Raw genomic sequence first — 14,005 nt, 5'->3', positions numbered from 1 at the left:
TGACGCAGGCTAAGCACAAAAAAGTTTGCTAAGCGCGCATCAAAGATTCACGCGCAGGGTAAATATGCATGCACTAGTTGACTATCGCACAGGTAACCCATGCGGCAATGCACTTTCGTGGAACTATTGCACGGGGATAGTGTGCACACACAAACACCGCCTAGCTACATGAAAAGATGGCGACACGCATACAGCATTGTTTTGCTGAGATAACTGATGTGCTACTCCACGAAAATTTTGAGATTTAGGGCCTATATGACTGAGGTATTTTATAAGATGTTGACAAACTACATAAAGATCCCTCGGCTTTGCCTCAGGAAATTCCAAAACCTCGGGGAGCTAATATCGACTATCCACCCCCAAACCATGTTATATTTGTATATTGGTTAATATTTTTGTGCCATGCAAATAAGAATGTAATGAAATTGGGCAATGTTCTGTGGTCCAATCATCAACACACTATTTCTTCAACTCGATGCTTCAGCCAGCACTGCAGTGCAATATTATGTCATTGGGAAAGGGACGAGTGTAAAACTGTCATCAGTATGCTGTGTATTTGTGGTTTGTGGCCTGGCCATAAAGCACCAAATGACCCAAAGTGATGAAATATCCGGCCGGGCGGTAGCCCCTTTAAGAGTGGAGAGCATTCAGCTTCTGCTGCCCCAATGTCCCGATGAAGTCCCAAAAAGCACAGTTAGATTTTATGTCCCTGTTGAGTGGTGTGTGAAGTGGAGGGAGGGGGGATAAAATCTATGACTTCATAAATAGAGGCAGCACTTGACTCTCAATGCCATTTGTGTTTACTCCTTTTCAATACTTTACCATCAAGACTTTCAATAATCATCAAAACTGTGAAACTAACTGGTCTGTAAAACAGGCCCTGTGATAAACTATCTTTCCTTTTTGTAGTAGTTGTGCCAGACCCTGAAATGGATAACTTTAAATGTACTTTTCACAGGGGCATACAAACTTGTAATCACTAGCCTAATATTAACCCTTTAGTTACTGTAGCGCCTGAAACCATCCTGCCTTTTATTCATTGTACCGCCCAAAACTGCCCAAGCCCTCTATGGTTTTATCGATTATGGTTTTATCGATTATTGATTATGGTTCTATTGATTTGTCGAGTGAATAAACACAATGTAAAACAATGAAGTCCAGGTGCTAATGTGTTTAAAAAAAAGTATGGTACTTGAATTGGTAGCACTTAAATTACTAGCAAGAATAAAAAAGTTTGCATAAGCTTTCGTAGCTACAACTACTTCATTAGATGCAATGAAGAAGTTGATGAAGTAGTTTGTAGCTACACAAGTTTATGCAAACTTTTGTTCTTGCTAGTAATTTAAGAGCTACCTTGCTTTTCCAGGTGTTTTTGCCTGACTAAACACACCTGCCTACCACTTACAGACTAATATTACTACATGTATTTACTATCAGTGTTATCAGAACACTCCTGAAAGTGGTATAGGGTCACAGGAAATTAATCTTCATAGCAGGTGAGCCAACTGTGGGGTTAAAGACGGAATTTTCAAAAAAAAAAGTAGGGAATGAGTGAACCGCAGCAAGAACATGTACCTGAACATGAAGCATCATTTGTCTTCTTGGAGTAGACCACACAACGTCATGTACAGTTTCGGCAATAAGTCTACGTTCCATGATAATTGACCATAATTTCAAACAAGAGAGGGCGCTTTAATGACGCCATTTTCTGGGTACAAACACTTGAAAAATCCCATTTATCCCAGCAGATAAGTCAATTTACTTAAATTAAAAACGGGGAAAAAAGTAAAAATGTAATTTTTGAGCTTTGGCAATGTGTAAAGTTTTGCCCCTAACCTTAGATTCACATCTATTTATAGCCCAAAATGCAGTCGTTAGAGCGCCCTCACTCGCTCAAGAACAAGGCCTATTGAGTTGTCCCAAGGGGTGGCAAGTATGTGCAACTTCAAGTTGAACGAAATTTGACAGGTTTTTTTTTTCCTTGTCTTTTTTGTTTTGGCAGGACGCTCCAGCGTCGGTATCGTTAGGTCTTCGGATGGAAGAAATGATCTTCAACCTTGCCGATACGCATCTCTTCTTCAACGATTTAGAGGTAAGCAGCGAGAATTCGTAAATTTACCGGTAGCTTTGAAGAATGCAGTAAGAGGTTCAATGAGACACAAAAAATGCTCAGACAAAATAAACGAGTAGCACATCCAATTCTTGAAAATGTCCAGTTTTGTGAAAATTGAGTTCAAGATTGGACTGAACGCATCTGTTTTTGTTTGGCCAGATATGTTAAATGGTCCAAAAATGTCTGACTTCTGAGTGTAATTTCAACCTCCATAAGTAGTGTACATACAACGCTGGTCAAATTGACTTGCCTTTTTTTTTTGTGTGGTATGGTATCCATGGAGAAAATTGCGAGTTTACACGGCTTCGTCTGTATCAGAAGAGCATCTACCATCGTTCTGAAACAAAAGCTGGATGTCAGTTTAACAGAGTGAAATCCATCCCGGAAAGAAAACCGTTTGAAAATTAAGGTGGTTAAGACGCAACCCATCTATCAAGAAAAGAACGTTGTGTCCTATAGGCTGGTGTCATAAAGAACGATATGCGATACGCGCGATATTTACATAGAAATTAGGATCAATTTATAATCTGCCAAAAATCGCATCAGATCCGTCAATCGCAGTTGGGGAATATGAAATTAATAGAATTGCCAAGCGGAGAGAGGACAGTGAGAAATTTGAAGGGACAAAAAATTGAGTCGAACGGAAAAGCCGCGTGCGGGACAAGTGCTGCATTTTCAGCCAGAGAGATAGACGGGAATCTCACGAAAGCGGAATCAGAAAATCAATTTGGCCGTGTGTAAAGTAAGATGGGCGCTTGTCCCACGGCATTTTGGCAGATACCCTGGCACGTTGGGGCTACCGCCACGCTCAGTTACGGGGGATTGCAAATTGCCATCTTCCCTTGAGATAGGAAAGGAAAAGAGAGAAAAAAATAAAATAGGTGATGCACAATGCTTATACAAGAAACGGGCCATTTTCTTGTTTAGTGCCGGACAGGAAAAACTTTTTTTTTCAGCATCGTCGGGGAATCAAAATATATGGACCGGCGTAACCGATACCTGGTTGTTTGCAGACCTGTTGTCTCGGTGTTCGAATTGAAAAGATTGGCTGATTTATTATTTCAGACAATAATTTGATCACCCTTTGGGCATCCCTCATTCCAAAAGCATTCCATTATAATATTTTGTGAAATGTTTGGATGATTTTTCTATCACACTCTTGAGAAATAAATTTGCAACATGTCAAAAAAAATTTACAAGAAGGATCAAGAAAGACCACAAAAATGCAAAAGAGGAAAGTGCGAATGCACTATCAATCATTCTAATAAATAAAAGAAAATTGCAATGGTTTTAGACAAGTCTGATGAATATGCTATTAAGAAACGTGGTCGGGAAGAACAGTATTGGCGCTTTGTGCTTGTGTCCTTAGGTAAGACACTTTACTATAATTGCCAATCTCCACCCAAGAGTATAAATAGGTGCCTGTGAGCTTGTGCGAGCGAGGGTAGAGACCAGATTGAGCTGATCTCGAGCTGCTTTAGAAAAATGGTCTCATGGCCTGATGAACGGGGGAAATTATTGTAAAGCACTTTGAGAACGTTAGTAGAAAGTGCTATAAAAAAGCACCACATTTATTTATTATTTATTAACTCCTTGTGAAGTGAATTTCATAATTTGGAAACGGTTCCAACTGTTGGTCAATGCCCTGTTGCTGGGGGGAAAAAAAATTACGGCGGCCGCTTTAGCGAGAGTATGCCACCCCACGCATGGACAACTATCTAAGATATCTTTACGGAAGCCAAAAATCAATTGTTCACCTAACCCACAGGCCGCGTCGAGAATTGATCGCAAATCACGCAGAGGAAACAGCCTGGGATAGAAGCGAAAAAAAGAAGTAAAACGTGGTGTCTCTGGCTCGGCGCAGGTACCACACAGTGCAGCTACGTGCCTCGGGCATGTACTGCTAGGCTCCGGCCAATAGCAGTACTGGCAGAGCCACCCTCAAGAAAAAAAGAGAACCAGAAATGAACACCCTTGCAAGAAAAAAGGGGTATTTTTGGTGGAAATTCCTGGCTCGCTCTTCCTAATTTTGAGCAAGGACAGGAGCTAGGAGACAGAGAAAAAAATGTCTTGAGCTTGGGGGAGACCCATACTTGATTGATCTGTCCCTGCCTGGGGGCATCCCATAGTCAAATCAGTTTTTGGCCAGGAATGAATTACGGCTAGTTAGCAAAGCCCTAATGTGTTTAGAGCAAGAGGCAAGGAATTATTTAGCCCCGGGATAATTTCATTGTGTTGGAAAATGGTTTATTTTTCGGAGGCCCGGGCTCGGGACAAGAAGCAGTGTTTTGTTTTTCGGGAGGAGAGAGGAAAGCGAGTTATCAGGGTCTTGTTTAGTTTCTGTTTATTTTGCATTGGAATTTGGTCATCGTTCATCCCTGCTTCTAAGGCTGAACTCCTGATTTTCAGAATTACCCAAACAATTCCAAACATAATCTTTACAGAGTGATTTGAAAGTTTAAAAATCAAAATATTTTAATACCGAACTTGTGTGAGTAGCACTTGTATACAATGTTCATGTCCGACCATGTCTCAAAGAGCCGAAATATTTTTTTTTTTTTTTTTTTTAAGATTAAAATAAAAATTTAGATTTTGCTCATGATTAAAAAAAATGGTGGATAATGATTTGAAGAAAAAGTTATAATCCTTAATTTGGTATTTCCTATTATTTGGTTGGCTAATGAGTGAAAAGATTTTAATATTGATGATAGTAATGGCGAATAATTGAAATGGTGTTTCTCCACGCAACTGTCGTAGTCAGGTGAATGTCTCTTTAGCCTCATTTCATTACGCTGGGGCAACTGGAGAGGATCTGCCCCCGTTTGTTGGTGGATCTCATTTTCTTAATGTGTTTTCCTCGGTGTAACGTGTGCACGATTGTCTGTCTGCGTTCTCCCCGGGTTCGGGGGACGGACAGCCATCCCATCCATTTGTCAGAAAAATTCTTCGTCTCTCTTCCTTACCTCTTTTCCGCCAGCCCCCTTTCTAGATAGCTGCAAGCCAGGAATTAGGGCAATTGCTGCCAGCTCCCCGCGGTACAGAGGCGACTTTTTTTTCTTGTCTAGGCCCTGTCAGCGAAATGAAATTTCCATCCCTGGGAGAATCCTTACGGTGTTGTATCCCCATCTCTTCCCCCTTCGCAAAGCATCTCATAATTTGGAGATTTGGAGCCGGCTGTTTACGCCAACTCATCAAAAGAAGCCCTTCCTTTCCCATTCTCGCTTCTCTCTTATTTTCCTTTTTTTTGTCGAGGAGCCAAGCTTCGTCTTCTCTTCCCAAGTAATTTTTTGTCCGAGGCTCGGTTTGCCGCAGGGCTTTCCCAATCTGTCTATATTTGGTTGAACCCCTTGAGCATATTCCAGTGCTGCCGCTCGGTCCGGGGCCCGAGCCCCGATCCTTTCCCCGGCCCAAACCCCATGCAACATTGCCAGAAAGCCAAGCCTATTTTTCCCCGTTCCTAGTCCCTCCGTGTCATTTTCTAGATGAAAGAAAAACAGCCTGGGGCCCCACTCGCCAAACGGCCCTTATTATTTTATATTTTGTCTGGCGTTGGTTCATAGTATTTTCCATCCATCCATCTCTCGCTTTCTCCTTCACCATTTTTTTTTCCTTTCCTGTCCTCAAGTCTGCCATCATATTTTATGGAGATCTTGAAAATGAGTTGCCAGAGGGGAGCAGCTGTAGTGGTTGCTCACTAATAGAAAAATGCTCGCTTGCCATTTTCCTGAGCTCTGTTCTTAAACCTCCCCCCCCCCCAACAAAAAAAGGAACAAAAAGAAAAAAAAGAAACTAGAGGAATGTTCTTAGTGTGCCCCTTTGCCAGCAAATGCGGGCATGTCCATAGATTGATTAGTATTTGATCCTGCAGGCGATAATTACCAGTGTGCAATCATTTCTTTCGCATCTTTGCCCCCTCCTCCCCCCTCCCCCCTATTGTTAGAATGTCTGGTTTTGGATATACAGTCCATTGCGAAAACCTGCCTACTTTAGTGTTGCTTTTCCTTGTCATGTGTTTCTGTTATCACAGCCAATGCCAATTTGATTCGCAAGCAAAACTGTACTGATAAAAATCTTGGTCGCTGGCGTTGCATTTGGAAGAGTGAAAATCTAAATTTTGTGGCATTCGGGGCTTCACAACAGAGAAAAAAAGAAAGTTGGCAGCCATTTTTAAATTAATTTGGAAAGTATTCTGTGATCATTTTTATTTTTTAATATTCAACCAAAAAGCTTCACAGTTTTCTTTCAGGTAATTTTTATGATACAAAACTGGAATATAATTTGTTTCTAGGCAGATGCTATAATTTGTTAAGAATTTTGATTTTGAAATTATCGCTATGATTCAGAATTTGAACATTAATTCTTGTATCTCAACAACAGAGAAAACTTTGTTTAGAGGTGATAATGCTATTGATGGGACTTCCTTTCTGTGAAGTGCTAAGGTTTTGAACTTAATATCTCCCAAATGCATTTTTTTTAAACATTTTTTTACTTGAACGATTCACCCTGTTTCTTACTTCTCAGTCTCTGATTTCACAAGAATTTGTCACCTTTTACAAATGGCCCAAGAATGTTCCCCCTTTTTTAGGGCTACCTTAGGGACAGACAATCAACCTTGTGTGTAGGCCTATCAATACAACCTCAATAGTCAGACTGTCTCGTGCACTCCCCTAACCACCCCCCCCCCCACCCCTATACTGACCACACCACATGCTTCTTTAGAAAACCAACCAGACTAAACCTGTTTACTGTGAAAACAAATGATTTGGTGGCCTCAGGGTCAGGGCACAGACCATGTCCCAGTCTCTTGCTGAATAAGAAAAAAATCTACCCAGTTTGCTTGCTTGAGGTTTAGTGATCCAAGGTTATGTTTTAAGTGGGTATGCAGTTAAACCTCCCTTTCAAGAAAAGATAGATGTTATTGCAACCCAAATTTCTGAGTGGACCCTGAAAGCCATTATATCCTGGCTCTGCTTAAAAGAAAAACCTCCATTTTCTCATGTAGAAATTAGGGACAAAACTAGTATTTTGGACCCAAAAAATACTTCTACCCTAAACACACTATTTGCTTTCCAGAAATCATCAATACATATTGTCGATGTTTGAATTGGGAGCTAAACACCCTAGATTCAACATTTCAAACTTATTTTTATCAATACTGATCAAGTTTTCGAAATTTCAAACTTATTAGTGTCTATCACTGATCATAGGTAAAATTGTCTCTGTGGTATTTTTTAGAGAGGGGGTGCCACATAAAAAAAATACAAAAACAAAAAACATACAGGTCTTAATTTTTTAACAGCCCATTCACGCAGAGTAGTTCTGACAGGGATTGCATTTTTTAAATATCTGTTTAGGTTAAGATTCATCCGGCGAAAGTTTCAAACCTGGTAGGAAACCTGATTGTAGTGGACTTATGATGGAAAGATTCTGACTGAAAATCTTGGAAGGCTGAAAGGCCTACTTACGAAACTATGTCTTTCCTTGGTAGCACCTTTGTTGCGTCCGTAAACGCATGATTCGTTTATAATTAATGCAATATTTTTCTTTCTCTTTGTTTTTACTTGTTATTGCTCCTTGAGGAGTGTGATCAAGTTCACATAGACGATGTGGCATCGGACGACAACGGCCAAGACCTCAGGTAAGCATCATGAGAAATCACCATGGCAACAAGCTGTAAAACAAGATGAAGATAAATTCCCCCCCTTCAAAAAAAAAAAATCTGGTTTCAAGCTCCCTCAAAAGGTCTTGCATTGTTTTCTTCAATTTATGTTCTATCACATATCTGACAAAAGTAAAAACAAAACTGATCTTGAAATTTTCTTCGAGATTAAAAAGTATATAAACTCCTTGTTCTATGGTTAAACAAGCGTGAGTGCTGGCCCGGTTTGGGAATGTCTCACTTCATATGTAAAAAAGACGTGCATGCGCATTGATCGAAACAAAGCAAGTCTTCCGAAAACTTTCGGCAAGAGTGCACTCATAATAATTATATGACCATGGCATGGCATTTGATCAATTTTTTTGGTCAAATATTTTTGGTAAATTTTCGGGGACAGGCAGACAGATAGACCGACGGACCTACCACCAAGTGACTAGTAGAAGCTCCTGCTAGAGCTTAAAGCTGTTGGCTCCTAAGGCAGAACATGGTCTGCCTAACTTTTAATACAAATAACAGGACCTAAAAAATCTGCCTAACTGTTATGAGCAGGCAACAGTGAGAAGCAAATCTGCCTAACTGTGCTGCCGGCCGTCAAGTTCCAGTCATCCCCAGCCTAGGATTAACCAATCACCTCCCAGTACCCTCTGGCAGTAAACCAATCAGTTTCATTTCCTACAAGCTCCTCCGTGGACCCTCTTTTCCCTCAAACCCCCCTGAGCCATCTCTCGCTTCATGGCTTCCCCTCGTTTATTTTTTTCCCCAAGAAACTGATCCCATTTTCTGCTCTGTTGGCTACGAAAACAAATTTTCCATACAGCTAGGAAAGGTAATCCACATCGGAGACCCCTTGTTGCAATATTAATGTCAGAAGTTGTACTGGTTTTTTGTGTGTGTGAACAGTGAGTGACACACAACCAAAGTTGCCTGAGGGTTAGGCCTGGATTAGTTTATGCATACAGTAACAGTTTACAACACCCTCCTGCCATAGCTTTTGGCACTATCGAAGACCTCAAACATTGGAACGTTTCTCGTCTTTAGCACCTGTGCACACTTTGCGAAACCGTCAAGAAAAAGAAAAAAGATTTAAGAGCTCCGAGATTTTTGTTTTTTCATTTGTGACCCGCTCCGCAAAAATGAGTCTGTTGTGGCAAAACTGACATTTTGAGTTAACTACATTAATAAAATGGGAATGAAATAAGCTTTCATTTGGTATATCATGGACCTCTCTAGGACATTTGGTTGCATTGTTGTGCTTGTTTCATTCTGTAAAGTTTTTGCAAAGCTAGAAGTGTCTCAATGGAGAAAAAAGGCTTTGAAAAATGACAAATACACTGTAACTAACCAAGAAAAGCACCAAAGATTCATAATTTTTTTTCTTTTTCTTACAATATTTACATTTCTGTGTAAGATATTTGAACTAAAACTATCAAACAACCAAAATAAAACAAAACAAAAAATCCAAATTTTGAGCAAATTTTTACTGTTTCCATTTCAAAATGGCAAAAGCTTGAATTCAAATTGTGCGACATCAGACTCATTTTTGCAGAGCGGGTCACATTTATCGTACATCCAGCCTCTGCATTCAAGATTCACAAAGGAATCTATACGTTTACTTTTGACACAACCCAGCACAATTAATCACAAGATTTCAGAGCTATGCTTTTGGGTAACTAACAGGATTTTCTCTTCAAATCTCGCAGTATGGAATTTATTAGGAAAAGTCAGCATTTGCACCCTCATTCACGCAACAGAATACAAACTGAATGTTTAAAAGATAAAGCTTAGTGATCTGATACACCATGCCCTCTGGAGACATGCACACAACAGGGAACAAAATATTGTATACGTATCCACAGGGCAATTTCTATAGATGAATACGTCTCCACAAGGTTATCACAAAACAGATATATGATATATGGATTTTACTCAAAACTAGGAATTTCCAAGGTGGGTTGATCCGTCGCAAATGGAAGAGTTTTAGAAAAGGGATATTAAGTCCGATTTTCAGCCAAGGAAATGAATTCTGGTTAAAATTAAGAGCATTTTGAAAGTACACTTTCAAACTCAAAAACTTTACTACACGATAACAAAGAAATGTCTCCACAAGGATACAAATTTCAGTATCAGTGTGCACTGTCCATAACATTTATTTTCTTTGGATATCTGGTGGATATTTCTTTTGAACCAATGCCAAGTTTTGTTCTAGTTTGTGTATTAGAGAACTGAAAATGTATCCTCGTGTGTTTCTGAATGAACATAATCAACTTACAGTTTCTATGTTTCTTTCCAAATCTACACACCCTTACTTATATCATTCACAGGTATAGATATATGTGCCCACCAAAAACACAAACAATTAGAATAACCTGTTTTTGTTAATTGAACCAAGCAACAAATAAAAGAAAACAGCTGGATAATATGCAGCTTGTAACAGGCATGAAACTTTTCTTTGGATCAGCTGATTTTCTCTTTTTTGACCTTCCATGTGTGTCATTGAAAATAGAAAAACACTGTACAAAGTCTTGGAAAGATTTTAATTTCCTCTTTTTTGTTACTTACCAGTTGCATGCCTGTTGTAATATTTATTATAACTATTGAATTTCAATCTCCAAATCTTGTGCCAAGCAGAAATGTTTGTGAAGTGCCGTGGAGAATGTTTTTTTTCCCCTCTTTTTTATATTTTCCTTCTTCTTTCATTGCATATTGACCAGTCCGCCTACACTGACAGTCCATCGCTCCGGGCTACAAAACCTGTTTCATATTTGTGTCATATTCGTGGCAGCCAATAATAGCCAAGAGTTTTTGTTTTTTTCCTTCCTTTTCCGTGACATGTGTCTCTCAGTTTTTCTCCCCGACCTGGCTTCAAGATTCCTCGGGGCAGAATCCTGTCAGATTTGTGCAAATCATTAGCCTGTATCCATCAAACAGTGTAACAAGCAATCCTGCTCTGTTTTTACCGTGCCCGGTGCAGGGTTTTTCAGGCATGCAACTTTTCCTCGGATCAGCTGATTTCCTCTTTTTTGACTTCCCATGTGTGCCGTTGAAAATAGAAAAACACTGTACAAAGTCTTGGAAAGATTTGAATTTCCTCTTTTTTTGTAAGTTACCAGTTGCATGCCTGGTTTTTATAAACTAGAAAACTGAAATATCCCATGCAAACTTGTGCCACTGCTGTAGAGATAGTGTACTGTAGTTGTCAACTTAGTTTCCTTGAACTGAAATGCATGTTATACAGGGCTGTGCAAAAAGAAGGAAACACACTTTTGACAGGAATTTTAACCTACTTACTTAACTTTAACTGTGCTTTCTTAATGTAGTGAAGTAAAGCTCTTCAACAACACGTGGTGAAATAAATCTTTAAAAAATTCGCAAGAATAGTGTTATTATGCTAATTTGAATACAAGTCACCAAAATCACTGTTATTCACATGTAAGTCTAGTGTAGTGTTTTTGTCTTCAAATAAAGTTCCGGAGGTCAGTCAAGCGGATGGAATAAAGCCGTCCGTGAACAAACAGGTTTGGCACATGAAATTATTAAACTACCATATATCTCAGAGACAAAATATACATTTGCAGTCGTTTTTTTTGTCACTTATGTTTAAAGATCAACATTTTAATAGCATTAAATTGAAAGGTGAAAATTGCTGTCAATTGTGGTTTCCTTCTTTTTGCACCACCCTGTCTTGAAAACAGTCTTGAAAACAACAATCCGCTCAAAGATTGTTACAAGATACAGCGTGTTACAAGTATGCATTATTCATACCTGCTTGGGGGGTGCCTCCAAGGAAAAAAAATACGCAGCGTCTCGTGTTGCTCCGTGGATTGACAAGACAAACTCAGCCGGCTTTGTTTTGACAGGATACGGTGGGATTTGTCCACCTGTTTCTGTAGCCGAACCATTGTCGACCTAATTTGAATAAAAATGGGTTTTCACCTGTTCTTATTAGTTTTTTTTTGGGGGGGGGGGCGTGTTTGGTCTGAAGCTTATGACCCAAAATGCTGTAAAAGGGGCCAGTAATGTACCATCACGTTTAATAATGGTGTTCCCAAATGGCTATGACTTTGTGAAAGATATCTGAGGTTTTAAAAAAGTATTGATAAATAAGATGGCATATTTGATGTGTTAGTCATGCAAATACAGCTAAAATAGGTTTGTTAAGCAACTGAGAGGCACGAAGGATCATTGTTTTTTTTGTTGTTTTTTTTAACATAATTGTATGTTTCTAGCATCAAAATTGCTCAAATTTTTAAGTACGGTGCATAACAACTAACCTGTTGAAGTTTCAGCTCAGTGGATGCTACACATTTTGAGAAAATAGAGAAAACATATGCACAAGTTTTGCAGTCAACTGCTCCCCCCCTCCCCCCCTCCACCTTATTGATTTTGAACAGCCTTATGTCCTTAACTAATATATTCCATTCTTTTGTGTCTTTGACAGTAATTACAACTTTCAGACAGACGGGTTCCACGCGGCAGCGACAAGTGCCAATCTCTGTCTAGCCACGGGGGTGCGGGGCGGGGTCGACTGGATGCGAAAACTCGCCTACCGGTATCGCAGAATAAAGGAGATTTACAGCGCTTACAAGAACAACGTTGGCGGTAAGGATTAAACAAACAAAAACCATTGGACTTTCAGTGTTTGACTAAATTTAATCACCATAGTGACGTTCTGTATCCACGTTAAAAAAATGTTGATTTTCTATCCAAATATGTGGCTTCAGTCACATGTTTTCTTATAATTAAGGTGTTGTCATAACTTCATTTACATAGAATGAATATTCATCAACTTTGATTTCTCACAGGCCTACAAACCACTATACGTTGTTTTATATGTTCTACATTCATTGTTGGAGTTGCCGTCTAAGAGACAATCCTGTTAAATAATATTCTTTTAGAGTAGAATGAGACTGAATATGCCTGTTATTAACTGACAAAACACATGATTCTAAAAAAGTATGTACGCGTATTTCCCCTCCTACCTCCACTACCCCATGGGTATACCATCCCTCTCTGTGCCCATCACCCCCACCCTTTCTGTGTCAATCTCCCCACCCTTTCTGTGCCCATCTCTCCCGCGCTTTCTGTTCCCATCTCCCCCATCCCATCTGGACTTACTGCCCTCCCCCACTCTTTCTGTGCCAGTCTCCCCTACCCTTTTTTGTACCCACCTCTCCAACCCTGTCTATGACCGTCCCCCCACCCATTTCTGTGCCCATCCCCCACCCTTTTCTGTGCCCATCCCCCACCCTTTTCTGTGCCCATCCCCACCCTTTTCTGTGCCCATCCCCCACCCTTTTCTGTGCCCATCCCCCACCCTTTTCTGTGCCCATCCCCACCCTGTACTGTGCCCATCCCCACCCTTTTCTGTGCCCATCCCCACCCTTTTCTGTGCCCATCCCCACCCTTTTCTGTGCCCATCCCCCACCCTTTTCTGTGCCCATCCCCACCCTTTTCTGTGCCCATCTCCACCCTTTTCTGTGCCCATCCCACCCTGTTCTGTGCCCATCCCCACCCTTTTCTGTGCTCATCCCCACCCTTTTCTGTGCCCATTCCCCACCCTTTTCTGTGCCCATCCCCACCCTTTTCTGTGCCCATCCCCACCCTGTACTGTGCCCATCCCCACCCTGTACTGTGCCCATCCCCACCCTTTTCTGTGCCCATCCCCACCCTGTACTGTGCCCATCCCCCACCCTTTTCTGTGCCCATCCCCCGCTTTTTTCTGTGCCCATCCCCACCCTTTTCTGTGCCCATCTCCACCCTTTTCTGTGCCCATCCCCACCCTGTACTGTGCCCATCCCCACCCTTTTCTGTGCCCATCCCCACCCTTTTCTACGCCTGTCTCCCGACCCTCTCCATGCTCGTCTCCCCACCGTTTCAGTCACCACGACACATTTTCATCACGGCTCACGACCTTGCCCTTTTTCTTTTTTTTCCTGTTATCTTGACCTATAGATTTGGTCTCCATTTTGCCAGCAGGTTTGCTGGGCCCACAGAAGCGGGAGCAGTGGTTGCAGCTGCGAGCCGAGATTGAGGCCATGACGGACTCGTGGCTGACCATCGCGCTCAAGTCTCTCTCCATCATTAACTCCAGGTAACCATGGCGACGCATCTTTGTCGGTCATCTTCACACTTGTATCTCAGTCTTTCACTGTTGTTGTGCTTAGATAGTCCTGGTGGTTTGCAAACTTTTGTTGAGATCGTTGTTGACATGAACATTTATGTACAGAATCAAT

At 40.8% G+C, this 14,005-nt stretch overlaps 1 protein-coding gene across 4 annotated transcripts in view; it reads left to right on the top strand.

The window, feature by feature from the left end:
• LOC119728880 (eyes absent homolog 1-like) overlaps window positions 1–14,005 on the top strand; it is a 107,694-nt gene that overhangs the window by 83,987 nt on the left and 9,702 nt on the right. The window contains exons 14-17 of one of the 4 annotated variants that reach the window (XM_038201314.1): window positions 2,003–2,092; window positions 7,693–7,751; window positions 12,211–12,371; window positions 13,746–13,863. In XM_038201314.1, coding sequence (XP_038057242.1) covers window positions 2,003–2,092; window positions 7,693–7,751; window positions 12,211–12,371; window positions 13,746–13,863 — 428 coding nt within the window. Of the gene's footprint in view, window positions 1–2,002; window positions 2,093–7,692; window positions 7,752–12,210; window positions 12,372–13,724; window positions 13,864–14,005 lie in introns of all 4 variants that reach the window. The other 3 variants (XM_038201313.1, XM_038201315.1, XM_038201312.1) reach the window with 3 other exon arrangements.

The sequence above is a fragment of the Patiria miniata genome, unplaced genomic scaffold (assembly GCF_015706575.1).
Source record: "Patiria miniata isolate m_02_andy unplaced genomic scaffold, ASM1570657v1 HiC_scaffold_20, whole genome shotgun sequence".
NCBI classification, from domain to species: Eukaryota; Metazoa; Echinodermata; class Asteroidea; order Valvatida; family Asterinidae; genus Patiria; species Patiria miniata.
The sequence above is the reverse complement of the archived record's forward strand: the minus strand, read 5'-3'. Positions and strand labels throughout refer to the sequence as shown.